The sequence below is a fragment of the Odontesthes bonariensis genome, chromosome 18, assembly GCF_027942865.1.
Source record: "Odontesthes bonariensis isolate fOdoBon6 chromosome 18, fOdoBon6.hap1, whole genome shotgun sequence".
Taxonomy (NCBI): domain Eukaryota; kingdom Metazoa; phylum Chordata; class Actinopteri; order Atheriniformes; family Atherinopsidae; genus Odontesthes; species Odontesthes bonariensis.
Window position 1 is genome coordinate 2228205 of NC_134523.1, and position 24578 is coordinate 2252782.

General features: G+C 45.6%; 1 protein-coding gene across 1 annotated transcript; it reads right to left on the reverse strand.

Moving 5' to 3' along the window:
* Positions 1–19204: 19204 nt before the first annotated feature.
* edn1 (endothelin 1) lies at positions 19205–20860 on the reverse strand. The gene is made up of 5 exons (XM_075450335.1): positions 20713–20860; positions 20429–20561; positions 20148–20282; positions 19907–20011; positions 19205–19334 (listed from the first exon to the last, which is right to left on the reverse strand). Exons 1-5 carry the CDS (start codon positions 20771–20773, stop codon positions 19205–19207), a joined length of 564 nt encoding a protein of 187 aa, XP_075306450.1. The 5' UTR covers positions 20774–20860.
* Between the last annotated feature and the right edge of the window lie 3718 nt (positions 20861–24578).

The following is a 24578-nucleotide window of genomic DNA, read 5'->3' on the forward strand; positions in this document are numbered from 1 at the left end:
CTTGTCAGTCACCTATGTTCGTGAAACCTCATGTCCCATCTGGCCTGAGAACACCTTTGGATCCTCCGGGATTAACTGGAAATATAAATATATATGCCAAGTTTTCAGCCAACAGCTCTTTGGGAATCACCTTGTTGCTGCAGAAATCCTGTTTTCTGTCTGTCACACTGTGTTATCTTTGCTGTTTTTCACACATGCAGCTAAAGAAATGGGAACAAATCTTAATTCCAGTCTAAAACCCACAAAGAGCTTCTAGATTATTCATTTCTGGTGGCATAAAGCAGTTTAATCATGTAATTTATATTAATTTTTCCGTAATTAGTCATTAGATTATATCTTATATTCCTTTTTTAAGCTTTAAATTGAATCTTATTTACTTTTTCTTGATGTTGAATAACATATAATTCTTATTATTGTCTGTTTTTTTTCTACTTTTCTACTTTTAGACGTGATAATGTTCATATTTTTGGGATTAGGATTTTTTTTTTTAAACTGAATTTCATATATTAATTTGACTCTTTTGGTAACTGAAAGCAGTTTTAACGTAAATGTACAAAAAAGCTGAAACTATGAAGCTGTTTTTCACAGATGCAGCTAAAGAAATGGGAACAAATGATGTGTCTCTGTGACAGGCTGCTGGGAACAAAGTGCCTAAAGATCCAGTTTAAAATGTGGACACAACACTGGTTCATCCCTTGAGTTAGGAGCCTTTTTCCTGCCTGAATGGTTCAGAGCTCAGAGTTAAGTGGCTGAACAAAGAAAAAACACATTCCTCTGAAGATGCTCAGGTACAAGGACTGGACTGAAGATGAGGGAAGAAGCAGAAAATGTCCCAAAAAAAAAGAAAAGAAATGGGAGAAAATTAGTTTCACTCACTGTTTATCTCAATTAAATTCCTGGTTCAGTTTAGGAACTAAACTTCTTTAAGAATGAATCGTAGTCATGTTCAACATATGCCCACATAGGCTAACCACAGGATTTAATCACATTAACCCACAATGTTGGAAAACTACGAACGCTGCAGCTAGCAGCTAGCAGTTAGCTTAGTTTAGCATAAACACAGGAAACAGCTATTAGTTTAGCTCAAAGAACACTAATCAGTCCGTAAACACCTAATGTGGTTAAATAACACTTTAGATCTTATTTGTAAAAAAAAAGTTAACTTGTTAATTATTTAACGCCGTTAAATATTTTATCGCGCATTAACGCAGGTTTTTTTTATGTTTTGGGGGGCTTTTGTGCCTTTAATGGAAAGTTCAGAGAGAGGGGGAACGACACGCAGCACCCCTGTTTTAATTATTTATTTTATTATTGTAAAAGTTTGTCGCTCACAGGCTTTTATTTTGTAAAAGTCTGCTGCTCACAGGCTTTTATTTTGTAAAAGTCTGTCGCTCACAGGCTTTTATTTTGTAAAAGTCTGTCGCTCACAGGCTTTTATTTTGTAAAAGTCTGTCGCTAACAGACTTTTATTTTGTAAAAGTCTGTCGCTCACAGGCTTTTATTTTGTAAAAGTCTGTCGCTCACAGGCTTTTATTTTGTAAAAGTCTGTCGCTCACAGGCTTTTATTTTGTAAAAGTCTGTTGCTCACAGGCTTTTATTTTGTAAAAGTCTGTTGCTCACAGACTTTTATTTTGTAAAAGTCTGTCGCTCACAGGCTTTTATTTTGTAAAAGTCTGTCGCTCACAGGCTTTTATTTTGTAAAAGTCTGTCGCTCACAGACTTTTATTTTGTAAAAGTCTGCCGCACACAGGCTTTTATTTTGTAATAGTCTGTTGCTCACAGGCTTTTATTTTGTAAAAGTCTGTCGCTCACAGGCTTTTATTTTGTAAAGTCTGCTGCTCACAGGCTTTTATTTTGTAAAAGTCTGCTGCTCGCAGGCTTTTATTTTGTAAAAGTCTGCTGCTCACAGGCTTTTATTTTGTAAAAGTCTATTGCTCACAGGCTTTTATTTTGTAAAAGTCTGCTGCTGTCTGCTGTGGAACAGGAAAAGAAAGTAATCGGCGGATCCACCAAACATGGAGAAGGGTACGGAACTTTTACTCGGCCATTTTCATTTTAAAGTTCTTCCAGACGGCGGAGTCGACAGAACCAAAGTCATCTGTAAACTCTGCCAAGTTGAATTGTCTTCTCAGCGTAGTAGTTCCAGTCTAAAATATCACTTAAAGGCAAAACACACAACTGATAGCAGCAAGTCATTCAAGGAAACAGACAGTGGAGCGAGGCTTCTACATAAAAACTACAGAAAGATGCTGATGTTAAAAGTGTGTTTGCACAACAAATGTTATGGCACTTTCATTCATATGGCAGCACATTTAAAATAAAGCTAAATGCTAAAAGCTATACACTACTTTTGGATTCATTTTTGGATTCTGCGTACAAATGCGATTAATCGTGATTAATCAGGGAAATCATGTGATTAATTAGATTAAACATTTGAATCGTTGCCCAGTCCTAAAAAAAACTCATTGTCAGTGTTGGCATGTTATGTCATAGCCGCTCCTGCTGTGTTTGCCAGTGAAACTACAATGTGGGCCTAAGTTCACTGTGAGTTGGGCTAATCTTGCTAGCTGTTTGGGTTAGCAGTGTCTGAGGATGTGTTGGTTTCCTGCTCAGGAGTTTTGTTTGGGAACGGCTTGTTTGGTTTCGGGCAGATAGCGGCGCAGCGGCGAGGAAGAGGCTGTAACTCTGAGCGGCAGGGCAGAGCGACACCATGGGAGCTGCATGTGCTGCAGACAGCGGCAGCTTTATTATAGCCGAGTGTCAGGGGTGATGGAGCGATACAGCCGCAGAGTGTCAACAGAGTGCGTCTGGAAGCCGGCGGCTGTGTAATGACGGGTCACAGCTTCTTCGTTGGCACCTTTTTGCTCTGAAACACACACATAAACATGCAAAAACAATGCGATTCATCCTTTCTGATGGACTGTGTCATCCAGGCTCCATTTGGGGAAACATGGCCCGACTGTAATGGGTGTTTACATGAGACCGCAGAGCGTTTAAAGGTGCAGGCCTTTGCACAGCAGCACCAAATGAACCCTAAACTTTTGGTTTTGGCTCAGCTTCGTGTTTCAGATGCTGTTACTGGAGTTCAAACAAAGTTGTGGGACAGTATAACGCAGGTTGTTTGAACTCCAGAGCAGCTTCCTGTGCCCCGCTGTGTTTAATTTTAGATAAGCGTGACTTTCTTTGGCTCCTTTTTTCGACTCGTTCTGATCTCCAGGGATCTAAATAAAGCAGAAAGTGTCTGCTTCATGACTGAATGAGCACTGCTGCTTTCCAGGGAAAAAAACGATCTAAACAAGCCGATCCAACACCTGCTTATCACTGAAAAGTGTTAAAGTCTGCACTGCTGCCATCACATTAGCAGAGACGCACACATGATCAGCTTTTCATTGGTAAAGTCACAGTAAAACACATTCAAACATTTGCTCAGAGGTTGTAGCTTCGTATCTGACAGCTTGTTGTCTCTAACTCGTCCCTGTTACTTACTTAAACTGCAGAAGGATGGTGGGAAGAGGACGAATCTGATTCATTTTGCTGAAGGATGAAGTAGAAATGGGGGCATTTATTTACAGTGTCTGAGCCAAGTCTAATAAAAGCTCATTATCAGTGAGATTTGGCTCCTCTTCTTCAGCTCCCAACATGTTTAGTGATGTTTTTTAGGGGGTAAACACAGCGGCTGCATGCTGTTACAGGGTGCTACTTTCCTCCGGCTGCTCTGAGGTTGGAGCCACTGTGTGTTTGTGTGAGACGGATGTTTATCTGCTGTAAATGTGCCACTGCGCTCGGCTTTTTAAAATATGTAATTATGTTTTTAAAATGCGGTCCCAAACCAGGCTAAACAAGCCAAGACAACCAGTTTTATCTCAGAGATTAAACACGGCAGTGATGCTGAAGTGACATCTGCTGAGTTAGTGAGATAATCTCTAAATATAGACGCGCAGAGAGGCTGTTTTCATTTGTTTCAGTGAGTAACGGCAGTAAAAATGTCTCCGTAGGGGATTTATATCGAACTGTTTCCCCTCAGTGGGAAGGGTTTCCAGCTCAGGTAGGCGTTCAGAAGCCGAGATGGGGACTCGAAGCACTGTGACTTGGACTCGAGTCGATTCGAGTTGCTGTTTTGATGACTTGTGACTTGACTTGACATAAAATAAAAGACTTGAGACTCGACTTGGAAGTTAAAGACTCGAGACTTGACCTGACTTGAGACAGAATGACTTGAATGACTTGAGTGTTAAGCATCTAGCATAAGTTCCAACTTTGTTCGTCATTTGAAGATCCATTCTGACCAGTGAGTGCTCGTCAAATTAGCTAATATTATCCTGTTAGCCTAGTCGGTCGTTAGCTAACGTTAGCTTGATATGATACGGGGTGGACAGGTTGGACACATTGGCCAATGATGTTTACTGACAGTTACTTATATCTTTGTGTTTTCACTTTATTAAGAACAGATTCTTCTGGTAAAATTGCAATAATAAGGTGACTTGCCCAAGAAAATATTACTTGAGACTTGCACATGTGTGACTTGGTCCCATCTCTGTTCTTGAGTCCCTGTGTGTCCCGTAATTGCTCCACTGCCCACAGTTATGTCTTTGTTGCCCCGTGGGGCCGCAGATCTCTGGGGCAGCCGCAGCGTTTGCCCCGGTGCTGCCGGGGACATGTGGGGCCCCGGCACACACTGACAGACGCTCTGGGAAATGGGGCAAAGCTTTGCAGGAAATATTCCTGGAATGTACGACCGGGAGACAAAAGAGATGCTTTCATAACCACAAACCAGAGGGAGATTAATTGTTGAGGAAATCTTTCAGTTTAGCGGTGATGTCAGCCCCTCATTAACATTCAGATGGGGATGTGTTTCCTGATGGCTTTATGATTAGTTTCTGTCTGAGGCCCAACGTGCACCCAACGTGCACCTTTAATGTGCTGTGATGCTGGTTGGAAGGCCAACATGTCGTTTCCAGGGGCGACGACAACTGAAATCTGTGATAAGATTGTTGGTTTGAGCCTTTACTGAACGCATTTAGAAGTTGATTTAATTCAATCCAGTTTGTAAATTTGTATATAGCTAATGTTTATTTATCTGATGTTTATTCTATTCTGTAGATTTGTTTGTAGCTGATGTTTATTCTCTATTTTTATTCTATTCTATTTGCTTGTTTTTACTTTAATCGTTTACATATCTTTTATACTGTATGCTGTTGCATACAGTATAAATCATTAAATTTCAAATTAGTCGAATTCAGAACCATTTAAAAAAAAAAAAAAGAAAGAAGCCGAGTTAAGGAAACCAACAGATTCACTGAAACGTCTCTTCGATCCAATCCCCGTCTTGAGCTGCAATAGGCGACTGTGGGAGGAAAAAACTCCCTTTGAACAGGAAGAAACCTCCATCAGAACCAGAACCAGGATGGGCGGCCATCTGCCTGGCCCGCAAACCTGCCTGATTTAAACAATGAACATGGGGACAATAAAGCTGATTAGTATTTATCAGGGCTGGGTGAGTTAACTCGTCGATTATTTAACGTTGATAAATATTTTATCGTGCATTAATGCAGTTTTTTTTTTTTCATTTTTAATTATTTTTTGGACTTTTGTGCCTTTTTTTTAATGGAAAGTTGAGAGAGACAGGAAGCAGGGGGCAGAGAGAGGGGGAACAACATGCAGCACCCCTGTTTTATTATTGTAAAAGTCTGTTGCTCACAGGCTTTTATTTTGTAAAAGTCTGTTGCTCACAGGCTTTTATTTTGTAAAAGTCTGCTGCTTTCTGCTGTGGAACAGGAAAAGAAAGTAATCGGCGGATCCACCAAACATGGAGAAGGGTACGGAACTTTTACTCGGCCATTTTCATGTTAAAGTTCTTCGCATAAAAGTCTGCCATACAACAAACACAAAAGAACCATGAAAATGAGCGAAGAGAAAGTTTGTGAAAGGAATTAATACTGCCTACGTTTCAATTAGAGGGAAACTTGTCGCAAAGCATTACCTAGCATGGCTAATTTCATGGCACAATTCAGATGCGCCTTGCTGGGCTCGTGTTTTTTTGGCTTTTCCGAAAAATGCTTCATGTCACACACACCGACAGTGCTCCAACCTAAGCTAGCAGACAAGTAACCTACTGTACATGTACGAAGCTGTCAACACGTTGTTTACTGTCTCAACATCGCTTTGCTCATCAAGCTAAGATATTTCATTAAATCACTCCCAGTTTCCCATTTTGCAAAGACTTCGTTCACAATCACTTAAACTTTGTAAGATAGCAACTATAAAGTAAAATCTTTACCTACCACAAACGTGAATCCGGATTAAACAGCCAATGTCCTTCATCAAATCCGACATAGTTATCCGTTTTATCCAACAAGTTTGTAGGGGAATTTGGCGGCACTGAAGTTCCCACTGGCTAGATGGGCGGAGTAATATATTTCTTAAACCCTTTGAGTCCTTTCCATGTCCAAGGCAGATCATACACCTGCCCCAATAGCATCTATACAGGCGCGCTAAATGTTACATGATATTATGCTACGTAGGGGCCTACAGTGATTCTGATTGGTAGAATGTGCTCGAGAGTTCGGCGGGGCCGGGCTTAGCTGAGGGCAGCCAGGCATCTGCCCTGGCCAAGGGCCATAGATCTAACGTTAAGCACCCACACTGGAGGTAGGCTATATTTCAGCGAAAATAAAAACAGATTCCACTCGCAAAGTCCGTCACAAGCCACAATATGGTGTAATACGATTCCCACTGTGATTGAAGTTGAAATAAATATTTTATCTATAATTTATAATTATCTATATTTTATCTATAAAAGAAAGGTTGGGGTTTGGAAGGCGGGGCTCTGCCCATCCTGCCCAAATACAGCGGCCGCGGCTGCTTTTATTTGTTGTTTTTTTACTTATTTTTGGAGGGGCATTTTTTTCCAGTGTATAACCTGGAGCTCAGGCAGGCGGACGTTTCTTTCTGTGGGATAAGTTACGTTTAATGTTTGTGAAATCTGACACTTCCAACCCTGTAACTCTGTAAAAACTCCACCTCATGTGTCAGATTAAAGACTTCTCGGGGCTCTGATTCCCTCCTGTGAGCCACCGTGTGCAGACCTGTCGGCCTCCTCGCTGCAGATATTTGTTTACATCCAGGGCTGCATCCACGGTATGCCAGTGCACACACGTCAGGAATCATCCCCATTCCCATATTTACATGGCGCATTCTTTAGCTCGTCCCATATTGTTGCTGCTCCCTTATTTCCCACCTGAGGATGGGGTTAAATCTGTGGGAAACTGGATCCCTGTGGGGTTGGACAGAAAGGACTCGGGGATTCTGAAACTCCTCAGAGATATCAGGAGCTGCAGAGCTGGAGCATGATTAGTAGCGCATGTGTTATTGTTTTGGCTGAGATTCCTTGTTGACAATAGAAGGGGAATGTAGAAAGTTTCAACACGAACAGTCATCTTGGCACGGTTGTTTACGCTGCTGGGCTGAGCCGAGGAGGATGATGGAGTGTATAAAAAGCCCCGACACAATGAGGAGAACACAGGAGTTTATCAGCTGGCGGCCGGCCCATCAAAACATCGGCCCAGCCCCTCGGTGCTGTTGTTCAGCTCAGGTTGGTGTTGGTGAGGCTCAGGTCCTTCACACGTGTTGACCACCGAAGATGAGCCTCCCGAGTCGTGTTCCCGAGTCGTGTTCCCTGCATACCGCATACTGCATACTGCATACTACATACTACATACTGCATACTGCATACTACATACTGCATACTGCATATCGCATACTGCATACTACCATACTACCATACTGCATACCGCATACTGCATACTGCATACTACATACTACATACTGCATACTGCATACTACATACCGCATACTGCATACTACATACTGCATACCGCATACTGCATACTGCATACTACATACTACATACTGCATACTGCATACTACATACTGCATACTGCATATCGCATACTGCATACTACCATACTACCATACTACCATACTGCATACCGCATACTGCATACTGCATACTGCATACTACATACTACATACTGCATACTGCATACTACAGACTGCATACTGCATATCGCATACTGCATACTACCATACTACCATACTACCATACTGCATACCGCATACTGCATACTACATACTGCATACTACATACTACATACTGCATACTGCATACTACATACCGCATACTGCATACTGCATACTACATACTACATACTGCATACTACATACTGCATACTGCATACTACATACTACATACTGCATACTGCATATCGCATACTGCATACTACCATACTACCATACTGCATACCGCATACTGCATACTACATACTGCATACTGCATACTACATACCGCATACTACATACTGCATACTACATACTACATACTGCATACTACCATACTACCATACTGCATACCGCATACTGCATACTACATACTGCATACTGCATACTACATACCGCATACTGCATACTGCATACTACATACTACATACTGCATACTACATACTACATACTGCATACTGCATACTACATACCGCATACTGCATACTGCATACCGCATACCGCATACTGCATACTACATACTACATACTACATACTGCATACTGCATACTACATACTACATACTACATACTGCATCAGTGTTTCCCACAGATGTGAAGGCAATGTGTGGTGGTGGGCCACGGGGGGGGGGTAAAAAATAAAAATTCTTCAAAATAATTCCTTCACGGTGGGTGACACAGGTGCGGCTTATCTGCAGATTTTCACATCTTCATTGTAAACAAATGAATAACATAGCTAATTACACTGGTGGGACTGTTCAGCTGTTTCAGACTGATACCTCCGGTTCAGGCTGCTCCTCATCCTCAACACGCACGTTTCTTTTTCAATCGCGGCAAATATTTTTCAATACTCATCTGGATTGAAGCAGTAAACATTCAGTGTAAGAGTTTAAAAAAACTACTTTATTTGGTTCACAGCTGCTAGTGTTTAGACCTCGACAACCCAACTACATTTTTTTTTTTTTTTTTACGACAAACTTTTGACTAGTTAACTTTATAAAGAAGGCGTAATCGCGTGTTTGCTATGGGACGGGACGGGACAACATTGTATTCAAAATATAAAATATTTTATAGGACTTTTTAATGTGTGATTTTATAAAGGTGCACGTGATACCAACCTTTCGTGAATTTCGCCAGCCGTCTTCTTTCGGTTGAGCCAGAGCTATAGAGCTAATCTAACGCGACGCTGAAGCTAGCAAGCTTCCAGGGAAGCACGGAGGGGAGGGGCTGTGTGTGTGAGTAGGCTATGCGAGAGAGACGCGAGGGACAGAGAGACGCGAGGGACAGAGAGACGCGAGGGACAGAGAGACGCGAGGGACAGAGAGACGGAGGGACAGAGAGACGGAGGGAGAGCAGGGAAAGGAAATGCAGCTGAACGAATACGGGTATTTTTTTAAATAGCGTTAAAAAAAAATAATAATAACGAAACGCAATATGTGGCGGCCGGTGTTTAATCTGTGGCGCACCGCCACGAATTAGTCTATGTGTGGGAAACACTGCTGCATACTGCATATCGCATACTGCATACTGCGTACTACATACTATATACCGCATACCACATATCGCATACTGCGTACTACATACTACATACTGCATACTGCATACCGCATACTACATACCGCGTACTACATACTGCATACCGCATACCGCATACTACATACTGCATACCTCATACTACATACATGCAGTATGTATGTAGTATCCAACAAGGATGGGTCACCAAAACGGTGACCCATCCTTGTTGGAGAGGCTGAACCTTTGGTGGAAGTTGCTGTTATACCCAATCCTGACACCCTCACCTGTCAGCAGGTAACCTGCTGGTTGGAGAAGCTTCCAGAACGCTGTTCCTGTAGATTCTGTAAAACTTTCTGTCTTTCTGTGGCTCCAGAACAACTTTCACTGAGTGTTGCTACATGCTGACAGTGTTTTTAAATGTGAGCTCAGACTGTGTGATGGAGGCTTTCGTCTGGTTGCTTCAGATAAAAACACTGAGACTGTTGCAACAGAGCTTTGATATTATTACAAATGAAAACAGAGACGGTGGCGTTAAGCAGCGGTTAGAAGTCTTTACCGCTCTGTGAACACCGTTTAAACATCCTTTAAAAGGGATTTTCATCACGTGTTGAGAGAGACGGGGAAGAAAGAAAGTGACGGAGCGAGAGCCTCATCTCCTGCCTAGCAATGGAAACAAACACCTTGACAAAGGAGAGCAAAACAAACGGCAACACGTTGCAGCGAGGGTGTGTGTTTTCCTGCTAAATCACACAGATTGGTTTCTGTTTGCAGAGCTGCCGCCGAGTGTTTTTCTCTGGTCGAGCCAGCGCCTCATCGCCTGTCTGACAGAGGTGGGCAGAGCAGCCAAAAGTACTCAAGTAAAAGTAAAAAGTAGTCATCCAAATAATTACTTGGGGTCAGCTCTATGTTCCCACGGCCCATTGGTCCCACATCATAAAGACTTTTAACAGTTTTTTGGCCCATTGGTCTAAAATTTTGAATTTTAATGAAAGTTTTCACTAATCTTTATTGTCACTTAGCACAGTGAGGGAGGCCCATACAGAATTTTTATGTGGGGTCTGCATGGGAATGTTCCTCAACTACATGAGGAACACATATATACAATAAATAAATTTTATTTTATGGCAGCTTACCACTGGGTCATGAATGACACTGGTCAAGTGCGCCACCCCGGACTGTGATGATATTTTGTAGGCCACTTTTTATTGTGTAAAGCCAATTTAGCCATGAAATACATATTATTATTATTATTAGTAGTAGTAGTAGCAGTAGTATTAGTAGTACCAGTGCAGTTGTAGGTGTTTTTCTACTTTTGGAAATGAAGCTAAAAAAACAGCTGAGGAAACAATAAAAAAATAATAATAATAAAAAAAAGGTAAGCATGTGCAGGCCAAATGTCTTTACACCTTTTTCGCTATTAGTTTACTCAGAAATGTGAGAACATGGAGTTGTGGGACATAGGGCCTAAGCTGTGGGACCAATGGGTCGTGGGAACATAGACACGCTCCCAATTACTTGAGCAAGAGTAAAAAAGGTGAAAAAACTCCTCAAGTACTAAGTAACTGTTGAGTAACAACACGGAGGCGCTCCCCAAGGCTCTGGTTTAGGACATCTGTTTTGTTTTTTTTTACGAAATGAATGAAGGTAGATGTGGTTTTCTGAGCAGGTGAAACAGATTTATGGCCCCATCCTGCCTGCAGACCAGAGGTGGGCAGAGCAGCCAAAAACTGTACTCAAGTAAAAGTACTGTTACTTCAGAATAATATGACTCGAGTAAAAGTAAAAAGTAGTCATCCAAATAATTACTTGAGTAAGAGGTGAAAAAACTACTCGAGTACTGAGTAACTGTTGAGTAACGTCTGATTTATTTGTTAACACAAGCATTCAATCAGACAGACAAAAATACTAAATAATCATCTTTAGGCAAATTAGAGTTCATCCAATTGATAAAATAAATTAAAATGAATTAATTAATTACAAAATAGCTTAAATTAAAATAATCCAGGTAAATTCGAGTACTTTAATAAAAAATAAGAGAGACTTAGGAAATGTTTAAAACATATGTAACTGATGACCAAAAACCTATTGTATTAACTATTGGTAGTTTTATTTTATTTTATTTTATTTTTTTTCCTGAATATACGGATTTTGTGTATGTTATGTGTGTATGTGTATACATATGTATGTATGTATGTATATGCACATGTATATTCTGTGGGGAGAGGGGTGTAGGGTTGGAGTTTGTCTTTGTCCTGTGTTTGTGTTGAGAGTTATTGTAGTGAATTGTGTTTTTATGTATGTATTGTTGTGAGCGGTTGGAATATTAAAAGCAAAGCTTCCTCCATCCCCTTTTCAAATCGTAGTGTTGTAGCTAATTGTGAAACTCTATTCTGTATACAGATTTGAAACAAATAAAGAAACAAACAAACAAACCCATATGTAACCTAAAAAACAAACATTCACCTATCCATGGGGGAAAAAACGAGTTTAGGAAACTTAGCGCTACATGTTTCCTCAAGTTAGATGTTGAGTTTCTGCTGAAATGTGCGTTTGTTTTGGTTGACACAGAAGACACATAATGTAGCTGCTGTTTCTCACTCTTTGTAAGGTAAACATGCTTTCAGTATGAGGCCTCGTCTGCGTCTTCATTTCCCACCGTTGGTTCTGACATTTTTCATCTGTTTCTTTCTTTGTTTGCTACGACTGCTAATGCTAAAGCTAACCCGTCAACCCTGCAGCTGGAGTCTGAGAGGTAATTAATCCTCTGGTGGGGCTGCAGCTGGAGTCTGAGGGGTAATTAAGCCCCTCTGGTGGGGCTGCAGCTGGAGTCTGAGGGGTAATTAATCCCCTCTGGTGGGGCTGCAGCTGGAGTCTGAGGGGTAATTAATCCCCTCTGGTGGGGCTGCAGCTGGAGTCTGAGGGGTAATTAATCCTCTGGTGGGGCTACAGCTGGAGTCTAAGGGGTAATTAATCCCCTCTGGTGGGGCTGCAGCTGGAGTCTGAGGGGTAATTAATCCCCTCTGGTGGGGCTGCAGCTGGAGTCTGAGGGGTAATTAATCCTCTGGTGGGGCTACAGCTGGAGTCTGAGGGGTAATTAATCCTCTGGTGGGGCTGCAGCTGGAGTCTGAGGGGTAATTAATCCTCTGGTGGGGCTACAGCTGGAGTCTAAGGGGTAATTAATCCTCTGGTGGGGCTGCAGCTGGAGTCTGAGGGGTAATTAATCCTCTGGTGGGGCTACAGCTGGAGTCTAAGGGGTAATTAATCCTCTGGTGGGGCTGCAGCTGGAGTCTGAGGGGTAATTAATCCTCTGGCAGGGCTACAGCTGGAGTCTGAGGGGTAATTAATCCCCTCTAGTGGGGCTGCAGCTGGAGTCTGAGGGGTAATTAATCCTCTGGTGGGGCTCCAGCTGGAGTCTGAGGGGTAATTAATCCCCTCTGGTGGGGCTGCAGCTGGAGTCTGAGGGGTAATTAATCCCCTCTGGTGGGGCTGCAGCTGGACTCTGAGGGGTAATTAATCCCCTCTGGTGGGGCTGCAGCTGGACTCTGAAGGGTAATTAATCCCCTCTGGTGGGGCTGCAGCTGGAGTCTGAGGGGTAATTAATCCCCTCTGGTGGGGCTGCAGCTGGAGTCTGAGGGGTAATTAATCCTCTGGTGGGGCTGCAGCTGGACTCTGAGGGGTAATTAATCCCCTCTGGTGGGGCTGCAGCTGGAGTCTGAGGGGTAATTAATCCCCTCTGGTGGGGCTGCAGCTGGAGTCTGAGGGGTAATTAATCCTCTGGCAGGGCTGCAGCTGGAGTCTGAGGGGTAATTAAGCCCCTCTGGCGGGGCTGCAGCTGGAGTCTGAGGGGTAATTAATCCCCTATGGTGGGGCTGCAGCTGGAGTCTGAGGGGTAATTAATCCTCTGGCAGGGCTGCAGCTGGAGTCTGAGGGGTAATTAAGCCCCTCTGGTGGGGCTGCAGCTGGAGTCTGAGGGGTAATTAATCCCCTCTGGTGGGGCTGCAGCTGGAGTCTGAGGGGTAATTAATCCTCTGGTGGGGCTGCAGCTGGAGTCTGAGGGGTAATTAATCCCCTCTGGTGGGGCTGCAGCTGGAGTCTGAGGGGTAATTAATCCTCTGGTGGGGCTGCAGCTGGAGTCTGAGGGGTAATTAATCCCCTCTGGTGGGGCTGCAGCTGGAGTCTGAGGGGTAATTAATCCCCTCTGGTGGGGCTGCAGCTGGAGTCTGAGAGGTAATTAATCCTCTGGTGGGGCTGCAGCTGGAGTCTGAGGGGTAATTAATCCTCTGGTGGGGCTCCAGCTGGAGTCTGAGGGGTAATTAATCCTCTGGCAGGGCTGCAGCTGGAGTCTGAGGGGTAATTAATCCTCTGGCAGGGCTGCAGCTGGAGTCTGAGGGGTAATTAATCCTCTGGCAGGGCTGCAGCTGGAGTCTGAGGGGTAATTAATCCTCTGGCAGGGCTGCAGCTGGAGTCTGAGGGGTAATTAATCCTCTGGCAGGGCTCCAGCTGGAGTCTGAGGGGTAATTAATCCTCTGGCAGGGCTGCAGCTGGAGTCTGAGGGGTAATTAATCCTCTGGCAGGGCTGCAGTTGGAGTCTGAGGGGTAATTAATCCTCTGGCGGGGCTGCAGCTGGAGTCTGAGGGGTAATTAATCCTCTGGCAGGGCTGCAGCTGGAGTCTGAGAGGTAATTAATCCTCTGGTGGGGCTGCAGCTGGAGTCTGAGGGGTAATTAATCCTCTGGCGGGGCTCCAGCTGGAGTCTGAGGGGTAATTAATCCTCTGGCAGGGCTGCAGCTGGAGTCTGAGGGGTAATTAATCCTCTGGCAGGGCTGCAGCTGGAGTCTGAGGGGTAATTAATCCTCTGGCAGGGCTGCAGCTGGAGTCTGAGGGGTAATTAATCCTCTGGCAGGGCTGCAGCTGGAGTCTGAGGGGTAATTAATCCTCTGGCAGGGCTGCAGCTGGAGTCTGAGGGGTAATTAATCCTCTGGCAGGGCTGCAGTTGGAGTCTGAGGGGTAATTAATCCTCTGGCAGGGCTGCAGGTTTCGTGAGATGCCTCGGCTCACCTGGGACTTCTGGTTGGACAACAGGGCGTGCAGGGGTAGATTCCGGCGTGGGTCTCACGTCAGAGGCCGGCGGCCCCGCCCGGAGTCCTCGCACAGAGTCTATTGTTCGGCTCCCGAGCTGCAGAATTCCTGGCGAGCGTAATGGGCCATTATGTTAGCGCTCACTCTATTGAACAGACTAATGAGCTCCGGCCTCAGGGGAGCCGAGGTAACAGCCCTGATCCAGCAGCTGGTAGCAGCAGTGAGAAACTAAGTGAACCCCTGATCCAGCAGCTGGTAGCAGCAGTGAGAAACTAAGTGAACCCCTGATCCAGCAGCTGGTAGCAGCAGTGAGAAACTAAGTGAACCCCTGATCCAGCAGCTGGTAGCAGCAGTGAGAGAGAAACTAAGTGAACCTCTGATCCAGCAGCTGGTAGCAGCAGTGAGTGAGAAACTAAGTGAACCCCTGATCCAGCAGCTGGTAGCAGCAGTGAGAAACTAAGTGAACCCCTGATCCAGCAGCTGGTAGCAGCAGTGAGTGAGAAACTAAGTGAACCCCTGATCCAGCAGCTGGTAGCAGCAGTGAGTGAGAAACTAAGTGAACCCCTGATCCAGCAGCTGGTAGCAGCAGTGAGTGAGAAACTAAGTGAACCCCTGATCCAGCAGCTGGTAGCAGCAGTGAGTGAGAAACTAAGTGAACCCCTGATCCAGCAGCTGGTAGCAGCAGTAAGTGAGAAACTAAGTGAACCCCTGATCCAGCAGCTGGTAGCAGCAGTGAGTGAGAAACTAAGTGAACCCCTGATCCAGCAGCTGGTAGCAGCAGTGAGAAACTAAGTGAACCCCTGATCCTGCAGCTGGTAGCAGCAGTGAGTGAGAAACTAAGTGAACCCCTGATCCAGCAGCTGGTAGCAGCAGTGAGTGAGAAACTAAGTGAACCCCTGATCCAGCAGCTGGTAGCAGCAGTGAGTGAGAAACTAAGTGAACCCCTGATCCAGCAGCTGGTAGCAGCAGTGAGTTAGAAACTAAGTGAACCCCTGATCCAGCAGCTGGTAGCAGCAGTGAGAGAGAAACTAAGTGAACCCCTGATCCAGCAGCTGGTAGCAGCAGTGAGAGAGAAACTAAGTGAACCCCTGATCCAGCAGCTGGTAGCAGCAGTGAGTGAGAAACTAAGTGAACCCCTGATCCAGCAGCTGGTAGCAGCAGTGAGTGAGAAACTAAGTGAACCCCTGATCCAGCAGCTGGTAGCAGCAGTGAGAGAGAAACTAAGTGAACCCCTGATCCAGCAGCTGGTAGCAGCAGTGAGTGAGAAACTAAGTGAACCCCTGATCCAGCAGCTGGTAGCAGCAGTGAGTTAGAAACTAAGTGAACCCCTGATCCAGCAGCTGGTAGCAGCAGTGAGTGAGAAACTAAGTGAACCCCTGATCCAGCAGCTGGTAGCAGCAGTGAGTGAGAAACTAAGTGAACCCCTGATCCAGCAGCTGGTAGCAGCAGTGAGAAACTAAGTGAACCCCTGATCCAGTAGCTGGTAGCAGCAGTGAGAAACTAAGTGAACCCCTGATCCAGCAGCTGGTAGCAGCAGTGAGTGAGAAACTAAGTGAACCCCTGATCCAGCAGCTGGTAGCAGCAGTGAGTGAGAAACTAAGTGAACCCCTGATCCAGCAGCTGGTAGCAGCAGTGAGAAACTAAGTGAACCCCTGATCCGGCAGCTGGTAGCAGCAGTGAGTGAGAAACTAAGTGAACCCCTGATCCAGCAGCTGGTAGCAGCAGTGAGAAACTAAGTGAACCCCTGATCCAGCAGCTGGTAGCAGCAGTGAGAAACTAAGTGAACCCCTGATCCAGCAGCTGGTAGCAGCAGTGAGAAACTAAGTGAACCCCTGATCCAGCAGCTGGTAGCAGCAGCAGTGAGAAACTAAGTGAACCCCTGATCCAGCAGCTGGTAGCAGCAGTGAGTGAGAAACTAAGTGAACCCCTGATCCAGCAGCTGGTAGCAGCAGTGAGAGAGAAACTAAGTGAACCCCTGATCCAGCAGCTGGTAGCAGCAGTGTGTGAGAAACTAAGTGAACCCCTGATCCAGCAGCTGGTAGCAGCAGTGAGAGATAAACTAAGTGAACCCCTGATCCAGCAGCTGGTAGCAGCAGTGAGAAACTAAGTGAACCCCTGATCCAGCAGCTGGTAGCAGCAGTGAGTGAGAAACTAAGTGAACCCCTGATCCAGCAGCTGGTAGCAGCAGTGAGTGAGAAACTAAGTGAACCCCTGATCCAGCAGCTGGTAGCAGCAGTGAGAAACTAAGTGAACCCCTGATCCAGCAGCTGGTAGCAGCAGTGTGTGAGAAACTAAGTGAACCCCTGATCCGGCAGCTGGTAGCAGCAGTGAGAAACTAAGTGAACCCCTGATCCAGCAGCTGATAGCAGCAGTGAGTGAGAAACTAAGTGAACCCCTGATCCAGCAGCTGGTAGCAGCAGTGAGTGAGAAACTAAGTGAACCCCTGATCCAGCAGCTGGTAGCAGCAGTGAGAAACTAAGTGAACCCCTGATCCGGCAGCTGGTAGCAGCAGTGAGTGAGAAACTAAGTGAACCCCTGATCCAGCAGCTGGTAGCAGCAGTGAGAAACTAAGTGAACCCCTGATCCAGCAGCTGGTAGCAGCAGTGAGTGAGAAACTAAGTGAACCCCTGATCCAGCAGCTGGTAGCAGCAGTGAGAAACTAAGTGAACCCCTGATCCAGCAGCTGGTAGCAGCAGTGAGAAACTAAGTGAACCCCTGATCCAGCAGCTGGTAGCAGCAGTGAGTGAGAAACTAAGTGAACCCCTGATCCAGCAGCTGGTAGCAGCAGTGAGTGAGAAACTAAGTGAACCCCTGATCCAGCAGCTGGTACCAGCAGTGAGTGAGAAACTAAGTGAACCCCTGATCCAGCAGCTGGTAGCAGCAGTGAGAAACTAAGTGAACCCCTGATCCAGCAGCTGGTAGCAGCAGTGTGTGAGAAACTAAGTGAACCCCTGATCCGGCAGCTGGTAGCAGCAGTGAGTGAGAAACTAAGTGAACCCCTGATCCAGCAGCTGATAGCAGCAGTGAGTGAGAAACTAAGTGAACCCCTGATCCAGCAGCTGGTAGCAGCAGTGAGTGAGAAACTAAGTGAACCCCTGATCCAGCAGCTGGTAGCAGCAGTGTGTGAGAAACTAAGTGAACCCCTGATCCAGCAGCTGATAGCAGCAGTGAGTGAGAAACTAAGTGAACCCCTGATCCAGCAGCTGGTAGCAGCAGTGAGTGAGAAACTAAGTGAACCCCTGATCCAGCAGCTGGTAGCAGCAGTGAGAAACTAAGTGAACCCCTGATCCGGCAGCTGGTAGCAGCAGTGAGTGAGAAACTAAGTGAACCCCTGATCCAGCAGCTGGTAGCAGCAGTGAGAAACTAAGTGAACCCCTGATCCAGCAGCTGGTAGCAGCAGTGAGTGAGAAACTAAGTGAACCCCTGATCCAGCAGCTGGTAGCAGCAGTGAGAAACTAAGTGAACCCCTGATCCAGCAGCTGGTTCCCTGTGGGACGTTCTCAGGAGGAATCTCGGCCCACTCTTCTTTGGGATCCAGAGGAGTTGATGGTGGACTCAGTGGCTGCGAGGTGCCCAGGTCCTGTGGCTGCAGAACCAGCCCAGATCATCAGCCCTCCACCACCGTGCTTGACAGCTGGTGTGAGGTGTTTGTGCTGATATGCTGTGTTTGGTGTCCTCCAAACGTGCTGCTGTGCATTATGAGCCAACATCTCCACTTTGGTCCAAAGGACATTGTTCCAGCTGCATAAAACCTTTGAGTTTAAACTCGGTTTACTTTAACTTTAAGAGATTAGAATGAAACCTTGAACTCTCTCTGTGACATAAAATGAAAAAATATTTTCCTCAAACTCATTTAAAACTGAATTGAAATGTGTTGCCTTACATCCAGAGCGTGCATGGTTGTTTGTGTCTGTGTGGCCCTGTGATGGACTGGCGGGCTGTCCAGGGTGTACCCGTCTCTCGCCCATTGACCGCTGGGATGGGCTCCAGCCCCCCCGCGACCCGACCGACGGATTCAGCGGTATAGAAAATGGATGGATGGATGGACGATCTGGGGTCATGACCCATATCTCTAAGAGCTGAGTCTCATGTCGGGACATCTTTCAGCTGCTCTCACTTTGGCTTTTTGTGTGTTTAATTCACCAGTTTAAAGGAGCACAATAAGGAGGAGTTGGAACTGTTCGTGTTAAATAAGTGCAGAACAATTTATTAAAGTTTGGCCAGAATTCGGCACCTTAGTGACAAACCATTTCATGGAAATGACAAACCAAACATGAGGACCAATATGGCCACCAGAGAGAATAAATAAATAGAAACAGACACATTCAGTGGAAACATAAATTAGGATAAAAAGCTGAACGATAACATGAGTCCCAGCAGCTGTCCAACAGGAGACCACCTGTTATGGAAAGGCAGTAAATGGTGTCCGAGAGTGGAGCCCGAGCTCCTCCTCGGGTTTGAAATGTTTCTTCTTGGTTCTGACCCTCCTCGGGTCGGGGCCACAGTCCTGCCTCCAAGTGTAAACGCTCCCCCTGCCGATGGGCCGAGGTGTCCCGCTCAGGGCGCCGCCGGCCGGTGGCGCCGGCCCGGCCGCCAGCTCTCCGGCAGCCGGCGGGTTCTGCGCGCCGCCCGGAGCGCAGCGCGGAGCGCCGCGAGAGGCACCCGCGCACTGCCGCGGCTCTTCATCCTGCAGACAAACACAGACAGCGGTCACACACACGCGCACCAGAAGCTGAGGTCGGAACATGTGGAGGTGTGATGAGAGCTTTAAAACATGACGCAACACGAGCAGCTCCGAACATCTCAGAGGAATGAGCTGCAGGCTTCATCTGATCTCAGGATTCAGATTCTGAGCTCTGTTTGCTTCATTTAACCACCAACACGGAGCCTTAAGCTGCAACCAGTTATTATTTACTATTTACTTATTTAGTATTTATTTACACAAGCTGGATTTCTACATTTTTATTTCTACTATTTATTGTTGTTGCATGCTTATTTTAACTTATCTTTTATTATATTTGGACATCCAGTGCGGGCAAAAAACTAAAGAATTTCATTGTTCTAACTGCACATATGATAATAAACCTTTGAATCTTGAATTGAATCTTAGTTTGAACACTTTTACGCTCGGGCTTTTACGCGCGCGGGACTGATGCGCGCGGACATATTTAGTTCTCATTGCCTCCGGCTGTGATAGTCCATTATGTTCCAAACACAGACAGACAGACAGAAGTTTTCCTCCGCCTCCTCTTGTCTTACCTTTCGGTGCCGCCCGTGTCGGCTCCCGGCGCGTGTCCGCAGCGCGCCCCCGCGCAGCCGGCGTCCTCCGGGGAGCGCAGCGGCGTCTCTGCCGCCCTGTCGTGCCTGTGAGCGGGATCACAAGTCGGTCAGAGCCGCTTCATGAAACAGAACAGAACGTGCTCGTACACGCGGGGAAAGTGACAGACTGTTCCCGAATCAGACGCGCGTGTGCGTGATGTTTACGCGCTGAATGACCCACCTGAGGCAGAAGTCCCTGCAGCCGCGGTCGGTTTCCCGGAGACACTGGCAGCGGGGTCCGTGGCCGGTTACCATGGAGTCCGCGAGAGCGCGCCTGGCCCGGGGTGCGTTGCCCATTCCGTAGGAGACCACGCGCCTTTACGCACACATTAGAGGGGAAAATGAAGGCTTAGAATCCGGAAAATGTGCAGCAGACGAGCTTAAAACTCACATTTCCAAACAGTTTCAGGTTGTTTTCATTTCAAAGTTAGCAGAACAGCGGGAACTCTCTGCGCCACTCACTCAGGTGTGTTGACCCAGATGATGTCCAGGTGGCAGAAGTACACGCACTCCTTGTCCAGGAAAGTCGCGCAGGAGCAGCGCTTGTTGCGCACATGCACGGCGGGGCTGGTGCGCGCAGCGGGAGCCGCCAGGGCTGCAAAGTAAACACCATCAAATTAAGTTTAACAGCGGTGCGTAAAAGTCTCCTTTCTCCTTCTCTGAGGCGGGATTTCACCTGGAGTCACCCCACGCGCTCACACCTAACTTCGGACTAAAGGTTTGAATCTGTTAGAGGAAGAAGTTACCTGTGCAGAACATCCAGGAGTACATCACTGACAGCACGGGAATCCAAAGGTTCGGGTCCATTTTCCAGCGTTCAGAACGCAAAAGAAATAATCCTTCAGCGGTAAAAGGTGATGGTTTATCCGTCAGGCTCCGTTGTCACTGTGGCCCCACATGTGCAGCCCTTTGACTTTATATCAGCGCCTCCTCCTCCTCCTCCTCCTCCACCTCCTCCGGGAGAAGCTGCTCCACCTGCCGGGCAGCAGGGGGCGCTGCAGCTCCACCTGACCTGAGCTGAAGCCTTGCTTTATCTTTCAGATAAAGATTCAGTGGTTTGGTGGCTGCTAATAACCTGAGACAACCTGTGATTAGAAAAGGGTTCTTTCATTAATAATTGATCTTTTTTTTAAGGAATATGAGGTTTAAAATAAAAAGATTTAGGATGACAAACGTCAGATTTCATTTTAGATGTGATTTTTATTGACATTAAATTACTTTTTGTAGTTTTTTAAACAGATTTTTCAGTGCAATCTGTTTGTTTCCTTAGCTAAGAAATTGTTTTTGAATTGACTCTATATGAACGAATTGGATTTTTTATGAATAATTAATCAATTAATTGAATTCCAATTGGCTTGAATTGGACTTTATTATCTAAGTGCCTTGAGATGACATTTGTTGTATTTGGCGCTATATAAATAAAAATGAATTGAATTGAATTTAATATTTTTGTGTTTAAAAAAAACTGAAAAAGATGATTTAAAACATTTTAATTCACTTTTTCTTTTTACTGCAGAGCAAAGTTGGGAGAGATGAACAATGAAATGAATGATTTCAGACTTTATACAGTCTGATAAAGTAGAAAAATCATCAAACAGCTGCTTTTTTGGCTTTTTTTTCTTCTTCCACTGACCGTGGGACAGAGATGAGAGGAGGAAGCTTTATAAAGTTTCTTCTTCTTCTGAGGCTGGTTTCTTTCTTGTTGATGCTGACGAGTTGCCTGGAAGTAAAGTTCTGCAGACTGTCAGCAGATGGCGCCCTGAACCATGAATTGTTTCACGTCCTGCAGATTTGGAAATGTTTGTGGTAAAGGAAACATTACACCTGAAATGTTTTCATGTGGGAGAAGAGCTCAGAAACTAACAAAATACCAACTTTTGTCCTCTTGTTACCTTTTATGAAGCCTTCAGGTATCAATTCAGTTAAATTTTACATATAAATTTGAATTTTTTTAATATATTTTATCACTTCAAAGATTCGGTCCAATTAACTCTAATACAGTCATATTGTAATTAAATTCTAAATGAGTCCAGTTCACACAGAACCAGTTAAATAAAGTTTCAGCTCAGGAAACCAACAGATTCACTGAAACTTCTCTCTGGTCCAATCCGCCGTCCTGAGCTGCACAAGGCGACTGTGAAGAGAAAAAACTCCCTTTGAACAGGAAGGAACCTCCATCAGAACCAGAACCAGGAACCATCTGGCTGGACCAGCTGGGGCTGAGAGGACAGGAAAGAGGGGACAACAAGCAGCGTAACACCAGGCCAGATACCTGCTGAGAGAGAGAAACACAAGTTAATGACAACAATGATGACGGCCTGATAACTGAAGGCTCTGCCTCCCAAACTGGCAGCTGGTTCCACAGAGAGGGGCCTGATAACTGAAGGCTCTGCCTCCCAAACTGGCAGCTGGTTCCACAGAGAGGGGCCTGATAACTGAAGGCTCTGCCTCCCAAACTGGCAGCTGGTTCCACAGAGAGGGGCCTGATAACTGAAGGCTCTGCCTCCCAAACTGGCAGCTGGTTCCACAGAGAGGGGCCTGATAACTGAAGGCTCTGCCTCCCAAACTGGCAGCTGGTTCCACAGAGAGGGGCCTGATAACTGAAGGCTCTGCCTCCCAAACTGGCAGCTGGTTCCACAGAGAGGGGCCTGATAACTGAAGGCTCTGCCTCCCAAACTGGCAGCTGGTTCCACAGAGAGGGGCCTGATAACTGAAGGCTCTGCCTCCCAAACTGGCAGCTTATTCCACAGAGAGGGGCCTGATAACTGAAGGCTCTGCCTCCCAAACTGGCAGCTGGTTCCACAGAGAGGGGCCTGATAACTGAAGGCTCTGCCTCGGTTATATATATGTAATGTATAAGAAACCGGCTTCAGTTTCAGTCACTAAAAAACAGGTTTTTATGGTTTTAAAAATCTTGTTTTTAACATTTTTTCAGTTTCTTTAGACAATTATTTTAAAACACAAGTTATTTTCCTCAGTTTCAGAGATTTAATCTCATCAGACTGCAGCTGGTGGAGCGGTTCTGGTTCTGATGGGGTTTGTGAGGCTGCGTCTGCAGTGGCAGACAGCGGCCTGTAGGGGTCTCTGTTGGCTCTGCTTCAGGAGGAGGAGGAGGAGGAGGAGGAGGAGGAGGAGGAGGAGGAGGAGGAGGAGGAGGAGGAGGAGGAGGAGGAGGAGGAGGAGGAGGAGGAGGAGGAGGAGGAGGAGGAGGAGGAGGAGGAGGAGGAGGAGGAGGAGGAGGAGGAGGAGGAGGAGGAGGAGGAGGAGGAGGACGACTCCCTGCTGGGGATGATGAGTCACCCTGAGCAGGGCGGATCCAGGTTCTCTGACAGCTCCTTACCGGCTGTTTTCTGGACCTGGTTCAGAAACATGTAAAATAATCATTTTATAAGTAAAAACCTTTGTGGTGTGAAACTTAAAGTTAAACCCAACGAGTCATTTCTCCATGTTTAGACGTCTTTTCAGTCACCTGACACGTTTTATGTGTTAAAGTTTGATGATTTCTTGTGATTTATTTAAAGTTTGATGATTTATTGTGATTTATTTCAGCATCAGCTGACAGCAGCGGTCACACCTGAACCTGAGCTACATGTGGAGATGTGATGAGAGCTTTAAATCGCAGGCTGAGGATTCATCTCAAAGCATCCAGTGAGTCTCCTTAAAGGAGCCATGGCACCAGTGTTAATTTCGTCAACCAGAACGATGACGAAAATATTTCGTTAACGCCCCTTTTTCCCGTGACGATGACGAGACGATGACGCGCAAAATTGCTTCCAGAAAATAAAAATATGACGAGAATAAAAAATGATTTTCGTTAACGAAACTAAGACATGACGAAATTTACAAGCCATGGACAAATGGACATTAAAAAATGTAATTGTTTATTATTAATTTGTAATTGTTAATATAAGTGTTTCTTGAACTTCATAGAAGATTACGCGCTGTTGCCCTGTTTGTCTCTGCACGGCGCCTGTCCAGTTCAGTTGAGTTTAGGTCCTTCCCATGGCAAGTAACATAGCCGGTAGCTAGCTATAACTTAACCGTAGCTAGTTCAACTTTGCAGTCGTCATGGCGTCGGGCTCGGATACCGGTATATGGTTTGTTGGAGCTGGGCGAAAACAACGCCTGGATGTATGGAGCCATTTTGTTTACAACGCGAAGGACAACAAAACAACCTGCATGATAATGATTGATCATGCCGCCGTGTGCGGAGAAGTTCTATTATGTACAGTGTTGACTAAAATGACTAAAATTTGACTAAGACTAAAAATGATTTTCGACATTGTGACTAGGACTAAGACTAAATTAAAAAAAGCTGACGAAATTAACACTGCATGGCACCTTTAACGTCCGGCTGTCTTTGATAAAGAGTTCTTAGATTTGAACTGAGATTAATCTGATCTGAAGGAGTTTCTCTTTTTCCTCCAACTCTGAGTCTCAGTTTACAAAAATCACAAAAAGTTTGGAGTGTGTCAGAGATTCTAACATTTAATGTTAGGGAGAGATGGAGAGGAGGATCCACCCCTCGATCCCTCCTCCATCCATCCGGGGCAGATAGATCTTTTTTGCCTCATTTTTGGCCCTAATCTGCACCCGTCTCAACTTTTCTGGA